Source organism: Meriones unguiculatus, chromosome 15, assembly GCF_030254825.1.
Source record: "Meriones unguiculatus strain TT.TT164.6M chromosome 15, Bangor_MerUng_6.1, whole genome shotgun sequence".
Lineage (NCBI taxonomy): Eukaryota > Metazoa > Chordata > Mammalia > Rodentia > Muridae > Meriones > Meriones unguiculatus.
In genome coordinates this window covers 72,362,683-72,389,273 of record NC_083362.1, presented here as the reverse complement: position 1 = coordinate 72,389,273, position 26,591 = coordinate 72,362,683, and the positions used below count along the sequence as shown (strand labels likewise).

At 50.2% G+C, this 26,591-nt stretch overlaps 1 protein-coding gene across 4 annotated transcripts in view; it reads right to left on the bottom strand.

Moving 5' to 3' along the window:
- Positions 1–1,239: 1,239 nt before the first annotated feature.
- The window catches only part of Dis3l2 (DIS3 like 3'-5' exoribonuclease 2), a 317,733-nt gene continuing 292,381 nt past the window's right edge, over positions 1,240–26,591 (bottom strand). For all 4 annotated transcript variants that reach the window (XM_060368782.1, XM_021657963.2, XM_060368783.1 and 1 more), the window contains 7 exons: positions 7,404–7,587; positions 6,722–6,808; positions 4,423–4,570; positions 3,897–4,027; positions 3,659–3,763; positions 2,426–2,527; positions 1,240–1,732 (listed from right to left, as the gene is read on the bottom strand). In XM_060368782.1, the coding sequence (XP_060224765.1) occupies positions 1,592–1,732; positions 2,426–2,527; positions 3,659–3,763; positions 3,897–4,027; positions 4,423–4,570; positions 6,722–6,808; positions 7,404–7,587 (898 nt within the window). In that variant the 3' untranslated portion in view covers positions 1,240–1,591. The remainder of the gene's footprint in view (positions 1,733–2,425; positions 2,528–3,658; positions 3,764–3,896; positions 4,028–4,422; positions 4,571–6,721; positions 6,809–7,403; positions 7,588–26,591) is intronic.

The following is a 26,591-nucleotide window of genomic DNA, read 5'->3' as shown; positions in this document are numbered from 1 at the left end:
CCTTGCTGATTGGTCGGCTGCTCTTCATGGGACAGGAGGGAGGTGTTGTCTCAGCCTCTGGTCTTGAGAGAACCCAGTTCTCTAGCCACAGTGACTATAAGGCAGTGAAAAAAGGTAATAGAGCCCGGGCTTGGCAGGGCAGAGAAGTTAGCTACTTCTCCTCAGAGAGTGCCATAGGTTTGAGGGATGGGGACTTTAGTCTGGCATCCAGGACTGGGAAAGTACCAGAATCCTCTTCACCCAGATACCAAACCACCATCCCTCACTGATCTGCCCATCCAGATATGTTGGTCTGGGTGTGGGAGCAGACGGGACATCTTAGGTGTGGCAGGACAGGCAGCTGGAGGCTGCCTGAGGTTGAGAAGGCATTGAGGAGGCAAGGGCAGGTGTGGGAATGTTGCTTTGGCTCTCACCAGACCACAGATCAGCCCAGGGCTGCAGCATCCTTGCAGCTGTTCCAGTTACTGTGAAGAACCTGCCAGGGGGGACTCTAGAGATAATCTTACTTTGAAGAAAATCACTGTAACCATATCAGATGAGCCTATTAATCCTGATGCCACAGGGAACAGCACTGGGGAACAGGGCCTTGGTTGCTTTGGTTTTCTTTTCATTCTAGATTCCAGTAGTTCTTGAAGCCAATTCATACTTTTATAGTTTGGTAGAGGAGGACAGGTTGTCGCCAGTTCTCTAGCAAAAAGGCTGTTCAGTGGCCACAAGGGTAGGATTTGCCCGTACTTAGGATGCTAAGCTGGGTCAGGTGGGATCTGGTGTGAAGGCCTTATGCCCTCTGGAAGGCCTGGCTTCTCCTGTATCCATGATCTATCTTCCATGCCAGGGTACAGGTTTGAAACTGCAGGTGTTGAGGTACCTACTCATATCACAGATATGGACAGGGCTACTGGGAGCTTTGGCCTATGGTATACAAGAGGGGGAGGTTGTAGCCCCACCTCTCCAGATCCCATGAGCTGGTAACAGAGAGGAAGGGTGGGAGGGATGGCCACAGTCACATGCACAGGGTGACTGGCAGCTCCCTGCTGTGCATACTAATTACATTTTTAATCAGCCAGAAGGAGGCTGCAGCATCAATCTGCCACACATGGCCCGTGAATCACCCTGGAGCTGGCAGGAAGGTCCTGAGCTGATGACCCCAGCTCAGCTGTGAGGTGGATCCTTGGGAGCCCCTTGCCCTGGGTGCACAGGCCACCCTGCTGTTGTTTCCCCATGGCATTGACACAGACAGCAATTCATACTTGATTTTATTCCATGACACTGATTTGCTGAAAACCCCCATTTCCTGGGCAGGGAAGGGCAGTGGGTGGCCTGGTAGAAGTGGGGCTGCCTGCCCAGGAGGACTGGGATCCTCTCTGCTCAGGGAAGCACTGCCCAGGCCTCAGCATTCCCTCCCCTGACCCCAAACCTTCCAGTTCATTTAAAAATTGAGCTGCAAAAGTAAAATAAAATGAAAAATAAAAAATAAAAACAAACCCCTGAGTTATTAAAAACCAAATTAAAAATCCCCTTTGGTGTCAAAAGGTCCTATTCCTAAAAGCCAGCAGGGTAGGGCAGGCACATGCCTGGCTCGGGCTAGCATTCAGTCCTCAGGTTCCTCATCAGACTCCTTCTCCAGGCCCAGGGAACTCTCGGGGCCCGGTCGCTTCAGGATAGCACTGTACTTGAGGGCTGTGGCCTCTGCCTGCAGGACCACATCCACCAGGGTGAAGATGGTGATGACCTATAGCAGAGCCAGGCACAGGGAGAGGACAGGGTAGGTAAGGGCCTGTAATCAAAGCCAAGCTGACCGACCGATGAGCCTCACTTAGTTCCCTAAGCCTCTGCTGTCCATCTGTAAATAGGAGTCATGGGGTCTGGGGAACACCAGTGGGCCAGATGGCACTATGCATTCAGTGACAACTGGTATTCAGTGGCCATTCATGAGGGTCAAGAGAATAGGCTGGGCTAGGCCCACCTTTGGAACAAGAGGGATATAAGGGTCACAGCTTTTATCAGCTTCTCAAAGAATTCGGAAAGTTATGTTCAAGGGAGAGGGACAGCTCCTGTCTCTCCCTATAGAGCAGTGGTTTTCAACCTGTGGTCCGACCCTTTGGCAAACCTCTATCTCCAAAAATATTTAATTACAATTTGTAACAGTATCAAAATTACAGTTACGAAGTAGCAATGAAAATGACTTCATGGTTGGGGTCACCACAGTGTGAAGACCTGTGTTAAGGGTCACAGGTCACAGGCATTAGGGAGGCTGAGAACTGCTGCTATGATGGTGATCCTATTGGAGAACAAGGCAGTCTAAGCCAGGACTTGGGCCTCAGCTTGGGAGTTTGAAACCCCACAGGGATGCCTATAGTGCTGGGGAGGACTAGGGGCAGATGACAGCTTAGGGCAGTCCTCAGGGACACAGTAGGCAGCTGACCTGTTTTGTTGGCTCCTCCTCAAGGCCATCAGGCTCCCAGGTGAGGGTGAGCTCCGGCTTCTTCCCCACCTTCTGGAAGTGGTAGGATCGCAGGGGCAGTGCCTGGGGATGTACACACCAGTCTCAGGCCGTGGGCTTCAGGTGCCACCTCTGTCCTGGCCTATTTCCGTCTGGCTAGAGGGAGCTTTATAACACTCGCCTCACTGCTTGGCCTGAGAAATGGGCCACCCTAGCCCTGGTCAACCTAAGCCAGATTTGGGAGGTTCTGCCAAGTCACCTTTGGCCAAAGCAGAACCTGAAGATGACTCGGGACCAAGGGACAACCTGGGAGGGACCAGGATTCTGGTGGTGACTGTAGGGGAAGGGAATAGGTCTGTCTAGGCTTATTCAACTAACTGATGGCTGAACCCCCTGCTGGTGAGAGGCCCAACAGCCCAGGCTGAGAGCCAGGTAAGTGCAGAGCTGACCGAGATATGAACTTCCATCCTGCTCTATGAACCATAGGTGCCTGATGTTTCCAGCTACACTTGGCCCTCTCCTGTTCTACGTCTTTTATGAATCCCGCGTCTCTTCCAGTGCAGGATTCCACCTTTCCCCAGTGCTCTGTATGTAGGAGTTTAGAGGCAGGGGCAGGAGCCAGGCTTGGGGAGCAGCTAAAGCGAAGCTCCCAACTGACATCTTGGCAGCACCAAGAGGACTCTGAAGAGTCACCCAGGGAAGAAGTCAAGGCAGGACAGACCTCCTCCTTCTCTTCAGGGACACAGTGTTGAGAGCAGTGCTAGCCACCCTCTGGCCTCCCATGTTTCTATACAACACCCCAGGTCTCACGCCCTGCCATCCTGGTTATGTTCTGAGTGCCTGGGTCTTCAGAGAAGAGTTCAGACCTGACACTTGGCCTGAACTGCTGCACTGGGCAGGTCTACTTGGGTGGATGGACAGGGCCTGTCAGACCAGCTTGGGGCCGGGGGTCTGGACCCTCTTTTGAGGGACTGCTAAGTGAAGCCCACTGTTGAAGGAAGTGATCTGTGGGCCCTATATAGCTCATGGATAGGGAGAGCAGGGATCTCAGTTTAATACTGCCTTCCATGCCTGTGCAGCTATCATGGCTGTTCTGCGCAGGGGCACTTTTCCCCAACAAGGAAATATTCCCAGGCAGAGAAGTGTGTGCTAAGTCCTCCAGGGTTTGGTTTGGCTTGCAAGTGCCTGCCTCCCACCTGCACCAGGCACACTCACATTGCAGTAGATACGCTTCTGCACCCCAAAGCGCAGCACAAGCACATCGAAGGCTTGGTTCAGGACGCCCATCACCATGGCTTCAGACTCCAGGGGACCACTCTCCTGTAGGAACAATGTTCTAGTCATGGCATCCTCCCAGGGAGGGCCTGTACTGGTGCTCCATACGGGCTCCTGGTGTGTGTGCACCCTGGAGGGTGGAGGAAGGGAAAAGGAAGAGGCCAGGCTAGACACTCACCTTTACTAGAACAGCAAAGAAGAGGCCGATGCTGAGCTCCTGCACGCGCTTGGAAGCCATGCGGCGGTCATTGCAGTGGTCAGCTTGCTTCTGTAGGGTATCAGGCTCCACATCTGGCTGCTTACTGTAGCCTGGGGAGAGGGTGATCAGGGTTGCTACTGTGGGGGCTGAGAAAGGTTGTGTGCTGAGGCAAGGGCTCTGGGGCCAAGTATGGTCCCAGGCTTATTGTAAGTCCCACTGTAGCTTCCATCACCTGGATGTCGATGGAAAGTTCTCAGACTTAGGCTCCTCTGTCCCTTGGGACAAGCATGATCACAGTAATGTGGTCTCACTCTTTTTTTTTTTGAAATAGGGTTTTTCTGTGTAGCCCTGGCTGTCCTAGAACTCACTCTGTAGACCAGGCTGGCCTCGAACTCACAGAGATCTGCCTGCCTCTGTCTCCTGAGTGCTGGGACCACTGCCCGACTAGAGAGTGGGTAACTCTTGACCAGCAAAGGCCTTCCCAGGCCAGAGTCATGTCCCTTACCCAGAGCAGCAGCCAGGAGGCGGTGTACTATGACGTCAGCGAAGCGGCGGATGGGAGAGGTGAAGTGTGTGTAGAGGGGAACGTTGAGAGCATAATGCCGGAACTGCGCCTGGTCCTGCAGCATCCCAGAGCAGAAGTACAGTGCCATCTGGAGGGAGAGTGGGGCTAAGCCTGGCTGGGTCTGGTGGGGGCTGAGACCCAGAGCGTGGCCCCTGGAGGTTGGTACAGACCTAAAAGCTGCAGGCAGCTGATCAAAGCCAGTCATGCTCTTGGGACTAGGGTCATTCTACCTAAGGTGATCTCAGCAGCTGCCATGGATGACAGGTGGTGCTCAGACCCCTTTCCCGCTCAGGATACATGCTAGTCTTGCCCACGGCTTCAACAGCTTCACCCATGAGGGCCACTTGGAACAGCCCAGAAAACTATGCCTCTTGCTGGGTTTGGGATGTTGGGAACCCTCAGGATGCTGGATGGCCTCCAGCCCTGTGAGACTATTCACGGGGGCAGCTGTGCAAGGCCTCTTCCTCCTTAAGACCTGTGGCTGCTGAGTCTCTGCCAGGAATGATGCAGAGGGGTTGCCTGGGGACTGATCCTCCTTAAGATGGGTCTGAGGAGAGACCCTGGGTCAGGATGATTGCAGACAGGAAGACATATAGCCATGTTAGCCCAGGGCTGTGAACTGTCTTTTGGATTCAGAAGCTGAGGATGCCACATCTTCTGCCAGCACAAGGAGATGCCAACCCCCATGGGGTACAGCCTATAAGGAGCTCCTTGGCCTTTGGTTGAACCAGCCTCATCCCTTCTGGCTCTGATCTCTGCCAAGTTGATGGACACACTACCCCACTGGTTCCATAACACTCCAGCATATGTCAGCTATAGGAGGCTGTTTGCTAGCCTGCCAGCCTGTTTGCTTCTTAACCACTGCCCAAGGAGACCTAAGCAAAAAGAGCCACTGAGCTGTTGTAAACCTCAGTAAAACCTAGACAAAGTCTGGCCTCAGCCTTGCCACAGCCCTTCTAGCTGCTGATTGGGAGGATGTTCACTCCTTTGAAAACGCCAGTGTGCCTGGCCAAACGGACAGCCTGCTCTGGTTACTCCATGTACATAGCCCTAGAATTTGGGGTACAGCCCCTGCTTAGCCTCGAGTTACATCTGGGGCAAGTTGCTGGAGAAAGTGGGCATAGTTTACATACTAACTCATGTCTATCTTTGTTTTCAGTGATGGTTCAGTTCCTCAGAAATGCTGGGGTGGGGAGGAAAAGGGGCCCAGAGTCCTTGTCAATATGGCTATCTCTGGGCAGGGTTTCTCTGCAGTGGCCAGAGATCCTTGCGGCAGCTTTGGTGTCCTGCTTTAGTGGCTCTCTTGGGAACGAGGCCTCACCCTTTTCAGGTTTGTGCTTGCTGTTGCTATAACCAGGGCCCGGCCTGTCACTGGTTACTCCTTGCCATCTGAATCTGGGGTGACAGGAACATCCCACAGGGCACAACAAAAGGTCCTTTAGGCTTCTAGGAGCACAGAAAGGTGCTCAGCACCTCTGCTGTGGGTACCACCCAGGGCATGGGGCGAGGAGTAGGTAACACACACTGGAGATTGGGAGCAGGGGACAGGCAGCCAGGCAGCCAAAGGCCCTGATGGCTCCATTCCTAGTAGAGCCAGGAGTTATCAGGAAATAAATCACTGTGGCTGGCTGAGGCCACCTGACTTGCATGAACAGATTGAATCTGCCGAGAGTGACTGACCCTTGAAAAATGGCCTGCCACTGCCCTGGCAGGTGCTAGGGTCTATAGCTGACCCCATTAGTACCTGGAGCTCCAATTGACCTGCCAATCTACTGAGATTGCTCCCATCTCCAGGATCCTTAGGCCCTGCAGGGACTGCAGTGCAGCCTGGAGGGCTGTGACAGGCTGCTAGGAGCCAGCCCATCTGTCTACCTCATTGCTGTCACCTGCCTGGGGACATGAGCTCAAGCTCATAGCACACTGATTCTCCTGGCCGGACTCTGCAGCTGCAGTAATGGTGGAGGCCTCTCCTCCTGCCTGGTGTCTCTAGCAGCCATAGGTGAGAGCAGCTCTTGAGGGCTGGAACATGCTTTTGAGCACACGGGATAGATTCTTCTGGAGCCCAGAGCCTGCCAGTCCCAGGCGACTGCAGCTTCTCCTGCCCGGTAGTGTTCCTCAGGGCCTCTCTATCCAGCAGCCCCAGAGCAGAGCAAGACAGTAGTGGACTATGGACACATGCTGCTTGCTGGCTAGAGTCATGGGTACTGCTAGGACCAGGGAGAGGTGTGGCCCTCCTTACCTGCATGGGTCGGGAGTACATGTTGGTGAGCACCTCTTTCCGGGCTAGAGAGTACTTGTCATCTCCAAATGTTTTGGTCAGGCTTTTCTAGAAGCAAACCCCAGAAAAATGTATGAGATACGGTCAGGCTTGGGAAGAGGCATGGCACTCATTACTGCTAACTATCTGATCCCTAGTTTGGGGACGGTAGGGAGGGGTTCTCGGGCTATGGGCCCAGCCTTGGGTGCAAGAGCAGTGGTCCATAGCTTGCATCATATAATGGGTCTAAGATCTTCCATGCTTAACCAGCTCTCTTGACTAGAGGAATCCTCTGCCTCCTTTACCCCCAGCTCCATCTTGGAGCATGGATGGGAGGTCTCCTTTTTGTGGGTTGAGCAAGGACACTGTTTCTGCAGCCCCATAAAGCTTAGCTCCAAGAAGGAGCTTCCTCTAAGAAAGTTCCTTGCTTCCAGTTAGCACAGCTCAGCATGGACCAGTCCAGTCCTTGCTAGAGGACATGCCAGTAGCTACAGCTTGAGTAATCTCCCTTGGTCCAGACCTGAAAAGAGAGGCTGCCCTGAGAAGGAGCCATCCTCTTCACTGCAGGGGAGACCTGCCTGACTGGGGCAGAGAAGTCACCACCAGCCAGCTTTCGCCTCTTTCCTCCAATCAGGGCTCCCATTACCTGCCCACCAGCACTCACATTGAGGGCCCCTGCAGAGCTGACGTCCATGGGAAGCCCCATCTGGTCACAGAACTCCACCAGGTCATTAAGCATCTTTGTCTGTGGTGGGGGATGCCGGCGCAGCAGGGCAAGCTCCGGGAAGGTTCGGAAGATCTTGTGGGCCACTGCCATGTTGGCCAGGAGCATGAACTCCTCTACAAGCCTGTAGGGGAGGGTTAGTAACTAGAGGGATCCTGGAGGCAGGTGACAGTGCCCCTGTCCCAAGGTCTCTGCTCAGCTGGTTCTCTTACACCTTAGTTCTCAGTGTAAGAACTTCCCTGTGACCTGAGCAAACTTGTTCTTCTGGCTCTTTCTCTTTCATCTCTATGCTCAGGTTCTCCAGGAGTCATCCGGTTAGTAACGGTTTTCTCTTTTGGTCTGTGAATGTGTGTGATCTCCTTGCTAAATGGTACCCCTGGGAAGCAGTGATAAAAGCTGTCTCATTTCCCACTGAGTGGGGGTGCTCTCAGGCCATGCCTGGTCCAGAGATGGTGCATGGTAAAGACCTCTGGTGAAGAGTGGCTGGACTTCCTCTGGGGCTCATTTGGAATAAGAGCTATCATTCTAATTCTCCTTTGCTTCCATGTTAGAATTACTCTAAGTACATATGGATAAAGCTCTAACAGGAAGATGAAACATGTTAAGACCCTAGAGGGGAGAATCAGGCACTGATGGAAGTTGGAGGAAGTGTGCCAACACTAGGGAACCAGACAAAGTTAGCATCAACCAGCCCTGAGGTTAGTTACCTGGGCAGGTCACATGCTGTTCCCCCCTGACCCTTGTGTCTCCCTTGGTGAGATAAATGGATTGAACATGAAGAGAAGAGAGTGTGTACCATATTACTGTAGCTAGCACTGTCCTGTGTGGAAAAAAAAAAATTGCTCCCTGGGAAGGCCAGGACCATTAGAGACCTCATTTGGCTTAGAAGAGGCACCCTAAGCTGCATGTCAAGCCTTAGGCTTCTCCCACTGAGGCAGCTCTGTAGGTTTGGCAGTGTCTGAGGAAGCCTGGGAAAAATTCCCCTACTGGAGGCTGAGTAGTGTTGCTTGGTCATACCTGTCATCTAGACAAGCTCTTAGAAGGAAAATCAGAAGCAGGGAAGAACGTCCCTCTGTCCTGACTGGAGCTGCTGTGGACTTGCCTCTGCTCTGCTGAGGTGCCTACTAGCAGACCTTTCTCTACAGCCAAGGCTAAGGTAAGTGCCTCATCAGTGAGGGTCCCAGCAGATGGAGCCTGGGCACGCCTGGCTCCTGTCATGGGTGCCTGGCATACCTTGTCCCACTGTCTCGGGGACCTGAGCTGATTCTTCCACTATGCAGCAGACCCAGCTCAAGAAGAGAAGCCTTTGCATTGCCCACTAGTTTGTAGCCAGAGCTTTTTAGGCCACCACCCTGCCTCCCGGTACCCAATCTGTCCTTGTGCTTATCAGTGCCTGCCAAGCACCATCAATGACAACCAAGTCTCCGAGACACACTTTGAATACTGGTCCTACCATGATCTTCTTATGGGGACCCCTGGTGAATCACAGACCGTTCCCACTCTTCCTTCCCAAGGTAAGGCAGGGCTAACATCTGATCACAGGGCTGATGCAAGGGCAGAGGAATGCGCACTCTGGGCCACACAGCAGGCAGGAATATCAACTGCCCAAGCCACAGTGGTGCTCTCCTTCCTTCCCATCCTCCATTTGTTTCTTCTACAAATGACTAACACATCTGCCTTTGCCCTGCCTCAGCCTCCAGTGTTGTCTGTTCCTGCTCATATTGTTACACAACTACTCAACAGGCATTGCTATGGTGGGCCAGGCAAGCGTCCAGACCTTTTCTCTATGTGCAGTACCCGAATCCTGTGGACCACAGCACACAGTCTGTTCCTCGTAATCTCAGGGTTGAGCTAGGACTGCAGTTTATGAGTGAGGCCGGCAGGTGGCAGCAGGGCCCTACACCAGGGCTGTGAGGACATGGCAGGCAGGCAAGACCAGGAGCAGGGCTAATAAGCTAGTGGCTCAGAACGGGGACCCTCCATACCCCAATCTACTAGTCAGAGGATGACTACTAGGGCTGAGCCAGAGTCCTGCTCTACAGGAACTCTTCCACTTTGCTACGCATGAGCTCACACAGAGAGAAGTGATGGGGGTGGAGGGGCAGCTATGGGAAACAGGCACTAACAGACGCCCAGGAAGCAGCTTCTCCAGTGATCATGACCCCTGGGTATCTATACAGCCCCATCAGCTTTCCAAGGCCTTGGGGAAAGAAGTACATGGCTAACTCTGATCACAGCCTAGTATGGCTCTGGATGCATAGGCTAGCCTTGTCCAGGCACATTGGTGCCTGTGGTTTTCATCTCCATTAGCAGCCCTAGTCCATCTGCCCATCCTCCCTCCCTCCATCTGTTCTTCCTTTCCTTTCTTCATCTGAGCTAAGATATCATCCTGAGAACTCTCCATAACAATTTATCACGAACCTGGAGGACAGCACAGCAGTTTAATGTCCACTCTATGGGTACCAATAAGGCTCATTACTGTTCTAGGGTAGCTGTGGGGACCATTTCCACACACCTTGCCCTTAAAATCCTCCTATGCCTGCACGTAGAAGGGGAAGCGGCAAGCATGTGCAAACCACAAAGGGCCTGACAGATGCTCTGGCCCTGGAGCTCCCCAATTCCCATGAGCCCTGGGAGCTGTAAGATGATCGCAGTGGAACTCCAGAACTGTCAGGCTGAGAAACAAGCAAACCACCATCAGCCAGATTCCCACTAAGCTCAAGATTCCCTGTGGGGCCAATCACTCCATGGAGGGGTGCACAGGGATCCCTACTCTCACCTTGGGCAGCTAGCAAAGCCCTCCCCCCGCCCCAGCACCTGTCTATCTTTGGACAATTCTCACTGTGACCAGCAGGGGGCCACCAGAAACTTCCATCCCAGGTCCTGGGACGTGGCAGAAGCCACCTAGAACACAAGAACTTCTGGGGTAAGAACAGCCCCAGAGTTCACAAATTGTGGCCCAGTGGCCTAAAGTCCAGGGGTCCCTGGAGTCCCAGTTGCTGTTCCCTTCTTAGTTAAAGCTGGCTTTGGGCTGAGGGTTTTTTGTTTTTTTTTTTTTGCAAATGGGTGGGGTAGTGGCTGTGGGGCCTCTGACAAGTGAGCTCATCAATCTGAGCTTTTCTCTCATGTGGGAAGAGGCAAAGCTGCACACATAAGCTTGCAGCCAAACTCAAATGATGCCCTGTGATATCCCAGGGCAAATGAACAGGCTGGGGGCACATTAGGGTTTGGGACTGGGAAAGTGGCTGAGGGTTGTCTGGGTTGCCATGGCGTAGACTCTCCTTCTGGTCTGGGCACCTGCCTTTGGTCTTAGGCACCTCCTCCCAGAGTGACAGCATCGCATAGGCATGAGATCACTCAGCCCCACTGGGGATGGGGAGCTGGAGCCTAGCAACTGCCCGACAACTGATCTAAATAGGGGCTCATGAATGGCTGCCAGCAAGGACCACCTTCCAGAACAGCAAGCCAAGCCCTCAGAGATGGGGCCTCAGTCCTGGACCTGGCATCTGCTGAGCATCTGGAGCCCTGTGCCACTGGGGGCCCACAACTCTGGAGGTCTTTGGTGGGACTGTGCTGTGACAAGAAGCTGCCAGGACATCAGGAAGAAAGCTCTGCAGCCCTCACTCACAGCATCCTCTACCTGTTGCTGGGGCCTGCAAGGCCTGCTAGGGGAAGGGGGAACAGGTTTGAGGCTTCTCACCTCAGGAAACAGCTGAACCTGGGTTTCATCTCTCGGCAAGCAACAAACAACCTACATATAAGTACATGCTCCAGATGCATATTCCACATCATAGAAGAGGCAGCTCCTGCCCAGACCTGGACCAACACCACTTATGGATACAAATGTGCACGGGTGCCATTTTTATTATTACAGGCATGTTTTCACCTTAGGAAGTGAGTGTGCTCAGCACAACTTGTGAGAAGGATCTACTGGATGCAGCACCCCACCATCCAAGGACCCAGACTGGGCCATGCTTGTTTATTTGTGTTCTAAATCTACTTATTATTTACATTGTTTTTGAGATTGCATTTTTCTCTATGTAGGGTCTTTCAGGCTGCCTTGAAACTTGTGATCCTCCTGCTTCAGCCTCCTAAAGACTGGGATTCAGTGTGAACTACCATGTCTGATCAGACGGTAGTTAGGTGAGAAGCAGGCCTCTGAGGAAGGCAGGCATGCCAAGCAAGCAGGGAGGCAGTACATTACATTCCTGACCTTAAAATAAGTACTGCCCAGACTATACTGTGTGTGCCCTGGCCTAGGTAGACCTTGCTCCTCCTGGCTGGGCACCTGCCCTGTTATAACCCCCTTCTTCCTAGAGCAACAGAGTATGCAAGACTGGCTCAAATGTTCCAATTCTAGGATTTGGGGTATATTTCCAGAGGCTTCTCTTGCTCTCCCACCATATTGTCATCACCTTTGTCCAGGTTGTCATCTCCTACTGCTCTGTTGCCTTCATACCCAACAGGGTCATGTCCCTCCCAGCAGAAACCACTGTTTTAGAACAGTGGCTCCTCTACCTGGTAAAACAATGTGGTGTATTTAGAGTGCATCACTCTTCTTCCCTGCTCCGTCCTACTCTGGATCTACTGAAGTTTTGAGGCCCTTTTGGCTTCTGTCCTTTTGTGTTGCTGTTCCCATAGCCCAGAGTCCAAGTATGTTAGGGCTACTCTCATCTCTTTTCTTTGGCTTTCACTCAGTTTGCAGGATGGTATGAGGAACTCTCTCTTTGCATCCTCTTGGTCCCCTCTTAGCACCTGGTCTCATGACTGCAGTGGCCTCCCAGGTCTTTGGCTATATCCTGTCTCCATCCCTAGTGCTGCATGCGCTAGCCCAAGAGTGGGTGTTCAACAACCCGCACCGAGTGAAGGACTCCCCGGACAAGTCTCATCAGGCTCCAGTGCTCTTTCTGTTTAGTCCCCAGGTCCTTCTCACCCCCTAATTCCCACTGGCAGGTATGCTGATGATCTGAAGCCGCCAGGTCTACTGATCTTTCCTTACCCCATCTTCTGAGAACCTCTTTCCTAAATCACAGTGGCAGTTATATACAGCAGCAATGGCTACAGGCCTCACCCTCAACTACCGTCTCTTTGTTGGATTTCTTATTCACCTTTTTCTAGCTGTAGCCTCATTCTGCTCTGGGTGCCACTTCTCCTATGGCCCTAGGATACACTTATCTTTCTGGGTGGGAGGAGCTTACTGTGAAATAGGGAAGTGATCTGCTCCAAGGCCTACATCCCCTTAAGCAGCAGTCTGTGCTTTTGGTGTCAGCTGCCTCTGTGGCAATCAGAATGCCTCAATCCTTCCCTGAGATGCTCTCATGTGAGCATCCCTCACAAGCAGGATTAATTCCAAGGAATGTCAAAAAATTAGGAATGAAACATAAAAGCTCCAGGTGCGAAGTCAGGAGTTGAGGGTAGAGGCTTGGACCACACTTGGGAGATGAAAGGCTGCTGAGCAAGGGAGATGTTTCAAATAAGGTCATGGCAATGGTTGGGGCTGGGGGACAGAGGCAGGGCCAGTTAGGATAAGGGCTGAGGAGCTGGTGGCTGGTAGACTGTACCCAGAGCAGTAAGGGAGCAGCACGGGGCTTGGGCCAGACGAGCAAGGTGTATGCACTGGCCCTCTTCGGGAGGCAAGAGCAGAGGGCAGAGATGGTAGAATGAGGCAGAGGGACGTGGATGAGCTGCAGCAGGCTGTCCCCAATGAAATGCTACAGAGACAAAGGAAAGGGTAGGAAAGGACCCAGAGGCTAAGTAGAGGCAAGTCACCAGATTGGCAGGGCTGGGGAAGCTGGTTTAGGCAAACAGGGTAGGGGTGATAGGCCAATCGCAGACAATGCTCCATTCAGTTCTGGCGAGAGTCAATGTCAGAAGGAAGGGAACCAGGAGCCTTGTTACTATTTTCAGACCAGCTGAAGCTATTCTAAATGCAGGGGCTCAAAACTAAAGAGAGTATGCAAGAATCCAGCCAGCAGGCCAAGAGGAGGGTAAGGGAAGAGTCACTGTTGCATGTCTCATTCTAGAGCAGGTGAGTTCCCAAGTCAGTGCAGAGGAAGAGCCTGCTGGTCTCCAAGCTCCGTCTCCCTGCAGGAAGGCTGGTTCATAGCAGCTAGTGCTGTTTCCTTACAGATCCTGGAGGTCACAGCGCTCATCTCTGACACCATCCACGCTGCAGCTGTCAGGAAGAGAGGACCCTCGCTCTGTCAGGGACAGAGAAGCTAGATGCTACATTTCCTGGACAGCACTGTGCCAAAGGGCACATGGGTAACTCCAGATCACTGTTCCTGGCACAGTCAAGCCCATTGGGCAGTGGAGAGAAGAGAAACTACTGCACCTACTAGGAACAGCTAAGCTACCTCACTGTGGCTTGAGGACAGAAGCAGGCCCCAGGGCAGCTGCTGTTTCCACCCCTAGAACTCAGTTTCTTGAGAGAACAGTGAGAGGCTGGCACTTCCCTTGGGTCTTTCCTCCAGCAGGGATGTGGTGCTGAGGAGAGGTTCTGTCCAGACCTAGCCTCCTCGGGCCTTGCCTTCATAGTTTCCACTCCTTCACACCTGGCCTCTCAATACTGCCTGGGAAGGGAGGTGGGGCCTATGGGATGGATCTATGCTCAGATCCATTTTACCTGCTAACCCAGAAGAGAAACTCATCCCAACCCTTTCATACCCAGAACACTTGTAAAGTGGCTTCAGAAGTGGTCTGGAGCTGAGCGGGGACTGGAGAATACAGGGCCAGAGCTGAGGGTCTGGCTGCTGCTGAAACCTGAAACTGCATCCATTTCAAAGACCAAAATCAAGTGTGAGACAGGAAGAGCCTCTCTGCCCTTGGCCACCAGGCACTTGTCAGAACTCTGTGGGAATCTCATGATAATGAAATTAGGCCACTCACAGAGACTGTTCAATTAGCTCTTGGTGAAAACTGCTAACTTGGAAATTTGATAAGGATTGCTTCCAGCTAGTTTCAAATGCATTTCTTCTGAAAACCAAATTTTCCCCACATGGGCACATCCTGTCTGTGGGCTAAGGAGCCCTTTGGGCTCCTTTGTAGCTGTGAAGGCAGCTGCTGGGCCTCTCAAGGAGCTGTGTGCTGGAGCATGGCCCCTTCTCTACAGCTGGGCAGCCCAAGGTGGGGAGGCATCAGCCACCCTCACAGGAGACCTGCTGCTCTCTCAGCGGCCCCAAATTGAGTGTAGTGTGGTGGAAAACTGCAAGGGAATGGGGCGTGATGGGAAGTCAGTGGTCCGATCAGCACTAAATTGAGGGCTGCTGGGGGTGGGAAACTTTAGAGATCTTTGTTGCAGTTCCCTTTGAGGCCAGGCCAGGGTGGAACTGGCAGCTAGGGAGCTGGAAAGTGGAGGCCTGGGAAGGGGGAGGGGGCGGCTGCCGGCCAAGCTTCACAGGAATGGGGAGGGGTGCCTAGGGAGGAGAGGGAGCAGCAGACTGACAAGGCGCCCACCATGGCTGGACCACAGGGCCACCCCACGTCACAGCTAGGGCCTTTCACTGACCCCTTTCCTCCTGGGCTCCCTGCAACCTGCTCAACATTTTGGACGTTCCCATGAAACCACAGGGAAATGAATGGGGCCTAGTTCACAGGCATGGAAAACCCCAGAGGAGCAGGCCTCTGGAGCCAGACATAACAGGCCTTGTGGGTGAGGCCAGAGCCAGGTTTTCTAGTCTGTGGGGCTGAATCTACTCCAGGCCTTTCTATAGGTTCAGCAGGCGGAGCCCTACTGCAGGGAGGCACGTTTAAGCCATGTTTTTCTAGTTCAAAAGGAAGTCTCCAGAGGCTAGGCGTCCAAGTGCAGCCCTCTGGCCCTGCCAAAGGGAGGCCCAGGGGCTGCGGTAGGGAGGGGGAAGGGATTGCTCCCAGCCGGTTGACAGCACTGAAAACCCTTTGTCAGCGTAAAGCTAGCCACGAAGTCTTGCTCTTCCCAAGGCTTAGCTCTGCGCACAGAGGCACGGGGCAGGCCTGCACGTGGGCAGTGGCTCTGGCCCCTAAGCAGAACCAGGCAGCAGTTTGTGCCGTGTGGCCTCGCAGCGAGTGGTAATTGGGCCTTGCTGGCTCCTCTATGATGTTGACACACACGCCTTTCTCTAGTTCCACTGGAGCTGCAACCACTGGCTAGAAAAGGTGTGGCCAAGGCACACAGAAGCACACCACCTCAGGGAGCCATTGCCTGCCCACAACAGCTTTGTGGCCCTGCTCCTACTCCCAGCCAAGGCCGGGGCTCCCTCTCACACCCAAGGAGAGGAGGCTGACTCTGTAGACCTGCAGCAAGATCAGAGCTTGGACAAGTTTACAGGGAACCAACTGGGTTACCCCTGAATTTGGGAGGGATCAAGCTTTAGTTTAAAGTTAGATTTTGGATGCTAAGATATTCAAGGGAGAAGGATGTTTTAGCATACACAGATTCTCTCATATACACTCTACCACAGATAGCCAGCCAGGAGAGAGGAGGAGCCAGGTACTCCCAGGGATCTCAGGCTGCTCTACTTTATCAAAAGTGTGTTTTGCTCACCTCCAAAAATTGCTCTTGACTGGGCTGCTGGGGAGTGGGCCCCGTTTTCCAAGACCACCTTGATGTGAAGCCACTAACGGTGGGAAGGAAAAAGAATGCAGCCAAGTTCTAAGTGTTCTTTGTCATTCAGCCCTTCGAATCCTTTCCCAGGAAGAAATTGTAGGTCTTAATATGCACAGAGGGAAACTGAGTCTCAGAAGCTACAGACTGTGGCCGGGCCCAGATGTGGGGGTGGGGGCACTACGAAGACCTACAGCTTTGGAGTCACCAGGATTTCAGGAGTTGTGGTGGCTAGGCTACATGGGAAGGAGGTACAGAGACAAGCGATTCCCTTTGGAGAGCCGTGCTCTGGGATGACATATGAAATCCAAATGCTTTTAGGGCTTCTCTTCCCTAAAGAACTCCCCATCTCACTTGGCCTAGACCCTCAAGCTCTTTTCGTATGGGATGTTACCCTTTCTCCCCTTGTGCCAGGCAGGCTTGTGTGTCAGTTTACCTAGCCAGCCCGTTCCTGTAGCAAGTCAGAGAGAACATAGCTAGGTTTGCATGGTGGGGCTGTCCCTGTGGGTCTGGGGGACCTGTGTGCTGACATTGTTTGGTTCCATCCAGTCAAGAGGACTCTGGGAAGAACCGACTGTTCTCTTCTGAAGTGTAGGTGGTCTCTGTCTTGGCAATACAATGCCAGGCTTGCAAAGATTGTGGGAGGAGCCTAAGCACATCTCTAGGGAGGGACATTAGTGCTGGGAACAACATTCAGCCCCGGAAGGAGCCCTGCCTGTTCTGCCTCATTCCCCTTCCCATAGTGCACACTGTACCTGCAGTGGCTCCAGAACCAAGCATGGGCTGATTTCTGTCTGCTACTCTGAGGCTCTGGAGGAGACCCAAACAGATGAGAGAAACAGACAGGCTGCATCCTGGCATAGGGACATAGTCAGAGCTGTCTGAGTTGTCAAGCCACTGGGTGAATTGCCAGGGCCCTGTCTACGGGCTTGTCTTTGGAGGGTACAAGGGAGATGATCCTCACTTTTTCATCCTCTCTATGGCTTTGCTGACATTTAAGATTGTATCCGAGTAAGCCATAGCTCCACCATGCACAGGGGTAGAGTCTAGACTAAGTTTCTTAGAAACAGCAGCACTTGTGAAACCCTTAGAAAAACCACTGCCCTTCTTTTTCACCAAGGCACAGTGTCTTTCGATAGCATCCTTGCTTTGCTTCAGCCCCGACAGTTCATGAGCAAGCCGTGGTGAGATCTATTCTCAGTGATGCCCTGGTAAATTTGCTCACTCAGCTGCTCTGTCTACAGCAGTCCTGTCTTGGGGTCCCCACCTGCCTACTTGTGATTTATTTACTGCTCTTCCTGCCCCTGCTTTGTTCTGGGCCAGTCACAGCTGCCCAGCACCACTAACCTAGGTAGCCCAGACAGCCTAATTGCCTTATTTCCCAGTACCATCAATAGTATCTAGGACACAATAAGCAGCCACTAAATACTTTTTAATAATGTTTATGTTAATAATAATAATTGATAATGAATATTCATCAGTATATAAATGTTAAAGAAATTAATACTTGCTAATAGTAAGTAGTAATTATTATCACAATTATTATTATCATTATTATTATTATTATTTAGTCTTACCATATAGCCCAGATTTCCTAGAACTTGCTACACTGCACAGACCAGGTTAGCTTTAAGCCTATAGAAAATCTTGTGTTTTAGTCTCCTGAATGCTGTATTATAGGTGTGTGCCTGCACACCTTAAATAATGCTCGGCAGTGATTATTTGCTCTGTTTATAAAGAACCAAAACCTTATAATTCTACACGTTATTTTCACATCAAGACAATGGACAGCAAGTAAGAACAGTAACACCTCATGATGTGACACATGCTTACAGGTGCAAACTGGGCCACTGAGTTGTGTCACTGAACCTGCAAGAGGCTAGCAGGAGTGAGAAGATGCTGCCTCTGGGTGTCTCAGTATGGGACTTGGGAAGTGACAGAGTTTATCAGCCCATGACAAAAGCTCTGTTGAAAGTGGGAATTCAAAAAGGTTCCTTTGAGGTCATGCTGGTAACTGAGGGGAGAGTACTCATGGTGGTTAGCTGGGTCACTACCTTCCTTCTTCTCCCTGGTTGGTGAGGGAGTAAATGAGGGCTGACCAATTTGACCTGGCTCTCCACCTTCCCTTTCCTCTGACCAGTTTCCTCTGCATACCCCAAGCCTTGGGAAAGAAGGGGTGGGGAAGCTAGGCTTGACTTGTTTGGGTACTCCAGAGCAGGTGTATAGGGGGACACTGATGAAGTGTTCAGGAACCAAATGAGCCAAGACAGAATCACAATTTGTTTGTTGTTTCACAGAAATACTGAGTAAAAAGCACTATGTATATTTAAAGGGTGAAAGCAGAGCTCTCCAGGGCCAGGGCTAGGAGGTGGTGGTTTCCATAGTGTTCTTTCCTCTTTATCCCTGCGGGACAGCAGGCATATGAACTTGGCAGTCAGAATCTGAGACGGCTTCTGCTGGCCTGATGGGACCTACTGAACTTGCCCTGATTGGATTTTTACTTGTCTGTAGACAGTTATTACTTAAACCCAAACAGGGTGAGCATGGTAACTGAGCCTCCTTGTGGGTGACCTGATAAATGAATACTCTTGTCCAAGGGCAGCTGCTCTACTATAAACACGAAACCCAACAGATTAAGAAAAGCCTCCTCCCGCCTGGGCTGTTTCCTCTGCGCTAACACTTGTCTTATCACCCACTGGGATGCGGTCTGTTGAGTCTGGCAGAGTGCATTAGTTATGCGACTTTAAAAATATTGACCCATGGTTTTATGAACTGGGTTCAGAGAGCTTTAAATGGATGTGTTCCCATCTAATGAGTTCTGGGCTTCCCTGACATGTGCTGGATGGTGCCAGACACAGATTCACAAGTGGTTTGCCCCTTTCCACCTGGCAGCACCAAGGCACCTGATTTGTCCTCTCCACATCAAAATATGGGACCCTACCTGTCACCTGCTCCCAGAGCACTTGCTTCTCAAGTGAGATCCCAGCAGACGGAAGCAGTACACTGATTTCCTTTCCTACGCTGGGTGTCTCTGGGAGCTTGGTTCCTAATTCCTTTGTCAGCCTGTATAGTGAGAACATGAAATAATCCTGTAGGTTCATCACTTGAAAGCTTTGACCCTTGCTGGTGACACTATCTGGGAAGGTGGCAGAGTCTTTAGGAGGAACTGGGCCCTGAGAGATGGGGATTTTTGGGGACTATATGTTGCTCACAGCTCCTTCCTCCTTCCTTCCTGCTTCCTGGCCACAGCTGGGAGAACTGTGCTGCTCTACCTCCTGTTCCCACCATACTGCTCAGTGTATTTGCAGGCCAGCTGACCATGATCTGATAACTCTGAGCCCAAATATATTTTTCCTGTCACATCTTTTTTTTTTCTCAGGTACTCCTCAAGAATATTGCTTTACATGCCTGTCTCTCTCAGTGGGTTCTCTGGGCCTTTCTGATTTCCATGCTCTGCATAGAGCTTGCCTCCAGCAAGGGTCAAATGAAGTTTTCTGGGCAAGCAAAGAAATAAGCTTCACACTGGAATTACAACACTCACAATGAACAATCTTCTAATTTGTGAGGTGCATGGTAGGGTTCTTCTTGTATTCTGGGGCATTTTATAGGAACCATTTTTCTAAGTTTAGCAGTGGGGACAGAACTATCTGGCTTGTAATGGAATCTGAATATAGGGTCTTTGTGATGATTTCTGCATCTCCCTGGCTGTGGGATGGCTCCACTGGGGCTCTGAATAGCACTGGGCTGGCTCCCATGGTACGCTGGCCTGAACAGAGGATAAAAATGATGGTGGTAGGTGAGAGGGCTGTGGAGTGGGTATCTCCCTGCAGATAGAGGCTTTACTTCCCAAGATACTAATAGCAGCAGCAGGTTTCTGGTCTTGTTAACTCAACAGGCACAGGAAGGGCACTGCTAATACCACAGGAATGCCTGTGGACTCTCAGGTGGCCTACTCAACTGATCATCTCCTTCTGAGGTTACTCCAGGGAGGAGGAGATGATTCCTCAGTTCTTACCTTAGGGGGCAGCACACTGCTAAGCACTCCTTAAATGCGATGAGTATACGTGTTTCAGATTTCACTTTTTAGAACTGAACATTTTTATAGACTCTAATACAAAAACATAAAGTTTGAAATCCTCTAAAATCTAAAACTTGAAGCTCATAAGGTATTTGGTTTTAGATTTTCAGATCAGGAATTCTCAAGAGACAAGAGTCTGGTGATTTGGAAGAAACAGAGGCAGGTTAAAGTTAAGGACACAAGGGGGAAGTAAGCTGTGCTTGCAGCAGGAACGGTATCCTCTGGGTGTCTGCTGAGCATCTCCAGGTGCCAGCTGTGCTGGAGGGACTGTCCTTGCTGTTGGCCACATATGGTCAGAGCACCTGCTCATCACCTTCTACCAGAACTTCATCAGTGCTACAAACAGCAGCCCCCGACTGAGCCCCAAGTCTCTTCCCAGCACTGAGAACCAGAGTCTGGAAAGAATCCAGCCAAGCCTTTTGAGATGCGTTCTTCATCTCACAGTCAAAAGCATCCACATTCCACTGAGTTGCACAGGCAGAGGCAAGAACATGCCTCTCCCAGTGCTCAGCAGGGGACTGGTGGTTCTGCGACTGAGGGTTATGCTAACAATCAGAGTCAAGTTTGATGATGTCAGCACTGGAAAATAGACTGAGAAAAGTCAGAGGGAGTGAAAAGGGCATTCTGTTTCATGAGCAGAACAGTGATGAATGGCATTTCTTATACAAAACATGGTGAGCCCCTGACTAGTCTAGTTACACTGAAGCCTAGAGGACACCCATTTAGCTCCACCAGGCTCCAGGGAAGGAGGTTCCTCCTGATGGGATGCGATGGGGTGGGAAACTGCATGTGGTAATTGAGTCGATTTAGCTTATTCGGCAGCCGTGGAACACAAACACATGGAGTCTCAGAGAGTGGAAAATGGTGCAGAATGAGGAGGTGAGCCTCAAATGCAGCTCTGGGAAATATGTTATGTGTCTGCATGGCACAGGTACTTTGCTGTGTGGAGGGCAGCCTTGGCTCTGATCCATACCCCTTCCTCACCTGGGATGATAATTCTAACACTTGCCTCAACTCCCTAACAATTTTGTGCCCCTACAAGGCCCAGTGTTCACAGCTACCACACACACAGTGGGGAGGTGATAACTGGTTTGACTATCAGGGCAGAGACAAAGACATACGGGGCTTCAGTAAAGCCAAGTGAAAATCCTGTGACTTCGTGTTCACTTCATGTAGGAGCAAATGGCTATGCAGAGTGCAGCAGAGACCACAGAAATAATTTTTAGCTGGGTATGGTACTGCAGGCAGGTAATCTTAGTTACTTGGAGGCTAAGACAGGAGCATCCCAAGGTCAAGGATAGCCAGGCCAACTTGGGAAATTTAGAAAGGTTTTGTCTCAAAATATGGAATTAAAAATAGCCAAGGATGTAGCTCATGGTGGAGACTTTTCCCTGTGTATTTTAGGTTCAATCTGCAGTACTGTAAAAAACATAGAATAACACAACAAATCACCACACATACTCTTTACATGATAACATAAATATTTTGAATAATCCTCAGTTATTAAAAACTCAGTTATGTCTAGCTGATGCCTTTAAAAGGACAGTATATACGTTAAAGGACAGGTTTTGATGCTTGAAAGACTATGACCTCTTCCAAGTAAAAAACAAGGGTCTACAGAACAACTGTATTCCTATCATTGTAAACAGCTCAAATGCTACACATCTGTGTATACCATAGCTAAGGCCAGACACCCATGAGAAGATGGCCGAGGTATCCTATGAAAGGAAATCAGGGACAAGAAGGACACAGACAGAGATGTTACAGAGTTTGAGACAGAAGCCCTGGCAGGGCAAGTGGAGCACCTCCACCCTGAGGCCTGAACCAGAGAGCTCTAGACACCATTTAGGGTTATAGTGGTGAGACCTGAGGCCTGACTACAGAACCAGAGAGCTCTAGATAGCCTTTAGGGCTATGGTGGTGAGAGCTTATCTCTACATCTAGGGCTAAACCCTATCTGCCCCTCCTCCCAACAGCCCCCCTTCAGTGTGGGGCCATGCTAACCTTGGCCCAGCTTGAGTTAGGGTGGGTCACCTGAGGATGCCCAGTAAGGCGGGGCTACAAGCCAATGAAGTGATCTGTGCTTTGTACCTCAGCCAGGCTTTGCTGGTTGCCTCTGGAAAGCCTGTGCCTAAGTGGGATATTTCCTCCCACTTAACTCAGTGGGCACAGTCTGAGTCACTCTGTAAGCTCCCATCCCAACTGGGTGCCCACCACAGGAAGACATATCCTCAGAACAGTTAACATGTTCTCATCCCCTTAAATAAGCCAGGCAGCAGCTAAGTGATTTATAGCCATCAATAGCCCTTGTCTGTCATCAAGCATGGCAATTCCTTCAGGCTCTAGAGGCTTCCTGCCCAGCCACCAAGAAAAAGCCACAATGCCTCAGAGAGCAGGGGAGTAGCAGTGACGACAGATCAGAAACACTTCCCTATGGAAAGCACAGCCAAAAGCTGAGTGAGCCAAGCATGTCCTGGTCACCTGCCAGGTAGCTGTCGGAGATGATGGCCATGGGCACCTTCTTCAGGCTCAGACCCAACCTGCAGTTCTGCGGCCTGCTTCCTGTAGAGCTAACCTGTGGGTGTCACAGGCCACTGGTGCCTGGGGAGGGTGTTTAGGGCAGACATACTTGCCACTCTCACTTTCTAAATGTGCCTACTATCTGGGCCAGCATGCTGGTACACAGAGGCTATGGCTCATGATCCACTGCACAGCAGTGCTGTGGCCTGTTCATTCAACGAGGGATGGGCCTAATGATCACAGCCTCTTCCAGAACTTCTTGATGTCTTAGAGAGGAGTCAGCCTCCTTGGGTTTAAAAGCTACTTGATGACTATGTGCTTCTAGAGGTTGGCTCTGAAGTGCTTCTGGGGTACAGATGTATGCATGCATGGGTGCCCAGAGAAAGCAAAGGAAGCAGGCCAGGAAATTGAGAAAAAAAACTATGGCTGTGACCAGTATGTATTTAGAGACAAAAAAAAAAAAAAAAAAAGCTGATGATCACAACCCTTGCCTCATTGCTGTGTGAGCATGTCACCACATGCTACAAAGCATCTGGAGAGGAAATGACTGAGGATTCACACTGGATCAGTATAGTCCAAGAGGCTCCACAGAAAGGGAAGAACTGCAGTTAAGGAGAGTGGCAGAGTTAAGCAAAGGCAATTTTACTCAAGGGTCACTTAATGCCATCCTGTGCCAACAAAGAGCATACTTTTTATAAGGTGTTTGTGAAAGTTGAGAAATCTCTAGTTGGAAGAGTTCTAGGTATCTTAAAGTTCTGTCCTATGGGAAAATCTCTCGGGTCATCTTTAAGTGGTTATTTAGGTTGCAAAGAAAGGAGTGTGGGAAGAACTGAGAAAGCTCAGGGCCATGGCTGGCTCTTCTCAGCTGTAGATCCTGTCTGCAGTCTAGGCACCTGGCCAACAAGACAGACCTCAGTTGTGTTGGACACCACCTGGTACCAACAACAGGAGACAGAATGGCCTAAGAGTCCTGAGCCTAGTAGTGTGTAGCTCATCCAGGAGGCCATGGTGAGCAACATGCAGCCCTCTAGGGTTGTACACAGGCAGACATGGAGGATTCCTTTGAGTTTGAGATCCTTGACCATCTTGGCAGTAGGTATCAGAGAAAGGTGGGATGGGGGCAGATGAGAGGGTCATAGCAAATTTGGAGGAAGGGCCCACTGGAGAAAGCAGCAAATGCCAAACAAACTGGTGGGCTGGGTTAGTTACTCTCTTCTAGGGTAACTTAGGGATCTTGGGGGTTGCACCCTCAGTGTTCAATCATTGAATCCAGAAACATCAAATGCCCTGGGCTCTGCGGGCCTGCAGGTCTCCCTGAACCCCACTTACCTGTCAAAAGCACACTTTTGTTTGTTTGTTGTCTTAACGTGTTCATGTAGTATATTCATTAGGAATTTCTTTACTATCTCTTGAAATGTTAAGGAGGCCCTGAACTGAACTCTCCTGACGGGTTCTACTGATCCCTGATTTATGCACTGTCGTAATCTAAGGAGTAGGAGTTAAGTATAGTGACACCAACAGGAAATAAGTGTCTATATAACCATGGAAAGGGCTGGCAGAGCAGCCATAAAGTTAGTTCCCTAAGAGACACTGCCAATAAGAAACCAGAGAAGAGTTTCCTGAAAATTCTGTCTGTGGCTATCCCCTATCTGGAAAGCCCTGGTCACTGAGTCTGGAATCACCCTTCCTTGTAGCCTTAGAGCAAAATGACAACCAATGGAATCAAAGCTTTAGGGATTCCCTGCTGGCCAGAGACCAGGAACAGAAACTGGTGTTGTTAACTTTTACTCCTCCATGTAAAGAACTGCGGGGGCCTGAGCATCTTTGCTCCTGTTCTCTAGTCATTACTGCCCAACTCTAGGCTGATACGTGCAATAAGTACAGCCAACAAAGAATCCATCATACCCTGAGTAGGCAGAAAAACACACCAAAGGAAAACCCAAAAATCAGGAAGGAAATTTGAAAAGGCCTGAACTCTCACACCTTGCTAAGTGCAATTATATAGGATTAGCAGTTTTATTCATAGGTCTACATTCAAACAGGATATACGCATGCATACCAGAAGGCATATATAAATGGAATTATCTGTAATAACTTCAAGGCAAAACTAACCAAAACACTGATTAGATTAATGCAGGGTAGATAATCTTTTTTTTTTCTTTTCTTTTTGAGACTAAGGTTTAAGTAGCTAAAGATGCCTTCAAATTCACTATGTAGCCAAGGGTGACCTTGAAATCTTGATCCTCCTGCCTCTATCTCTTAAATGCTGGGACTATATTTTACTTGGCTTTAAAAACCTTTCATAGTTTGATTGCCTACCAGAACTTGATGGTTAGACCCTACTGCACAAGACACCACATACACAGGTCACAGAACACGGAGAAATCAAGGTAGTATTGAGTAAGAAGCTTCCTCCCCGCTGTCTAACTTTAGTACTGGAAGTTGCTCTTCAGGCTGCTGTGGGGAAAGTCTTCAGTAATTCTACTCAGCTGTGAACCCTGTGAACTACAATAAGGATCAGTAAGGCAAGCTATGACCATAGGTGCAGCAGTGGCACAAGTGTTATCGGGTAGCCAATTGCATACTGGCTGAATTTAAGGAAGGAGGAAACACATGCCTGGTACTGTAAATCCGGCCAGGAACCGATGGCTGGGGAGCTCACAGAACGCGGGGGGAGACCTACTGTTATTATTTTACTAAAAGGACATAGTAAAAATGCCCTCTAAATTTGTATCTTTCTACCCATAGATGAGTGCAGCAATCAGAGCTCACCAGGGAAGTATTTTTTGTGTGCCATGGATGCTGGTCAGTACTCAGCCATATCACACACATATCCAAAGCTCAAGTACTATCTCAGAAAGAGCTAAAGGTCAGGGAGGTCTGGAGTGAAACAGTGTCTTTTGGGCATGACAGGACTGCTGTACTTATGATCTCACAGCAGCATAGTTACCTGCACAAGAGGAAGCCCAGGCAACGTTCTAGCATGGCATGGGGAGAAGCTTATGAGCCTCCATACCCAGCTGAGGACCTATGAGCAGGTGACAGTTCACAGGAGAAAAAAGAATCACTTTTATTTAGGGGTATGGCTCCTGGTAAGTCGACTCACACCTAGAAGTATATGGACACCACAAGTTAGAGTCAATGCATGAAGAAGAAGACAAAGATGAAAACAAAGGAGGAGGAAGAGCAGGAGAAGGAAGAGGAAGAAAAGGATGAAGAAGGAGAAGAAGAGGAAGATGAGGAGGAGGAGGAAGATGAGGAGAAGGAGGAAAAAGAGAAGGAAGAAGGAGAAGAGGAAGATGAGGAGGAGGAGAAGGAGACAATGACAACAATAAGGGCAAGAAGTTGGGGGAAGTAGGGAGGTGGGGATGGATCTGGGAGCAGTTAGAAAAAGGAATTGGGGTGAATATGATAAAAATATAATATATGAAATTCTCAAAAATTGATAAATGTCTTTTCTAAGAAAATCTCTCACAGTTTCTCCAGCTATTTTATTTTATGCAGTTAGGGATCAAACATGCCTTGTGCATGCCAGGCAAGTGCTCTATCACTGAGCTATATCTTCAGCTTTTCAAGGGAAAGTTTTGTAGCAATGAAAATGAATGGGGCATAACCATATAAAACAATAAAGACGAATTCTCATTAATGCTCAGAGGAAATTTAAGACTTATTGAATGATTCTATATTTTTGAGGAGTGAGGAAAGCTCTGAACATGGCGGATGGGTAGAAAGTGAAGAAGGGTGTTCTAACAGTTTATTTCCTGACATGAGTGTGTTTATTTTCTTTTTCTTTCTATTTTTGTCTTTTTGAAAGAGGGTCTCATATATTTGCATGCTTAGTCCCCAGTTGGTGAACTGTTTGGAAAGATGAAGAGCTATGGCCTTGTAAGTGTAGGTGTGTCACTGGGGAAGGATTTTGAGGTTTCAAAACTCTATACCAGGACCAGAA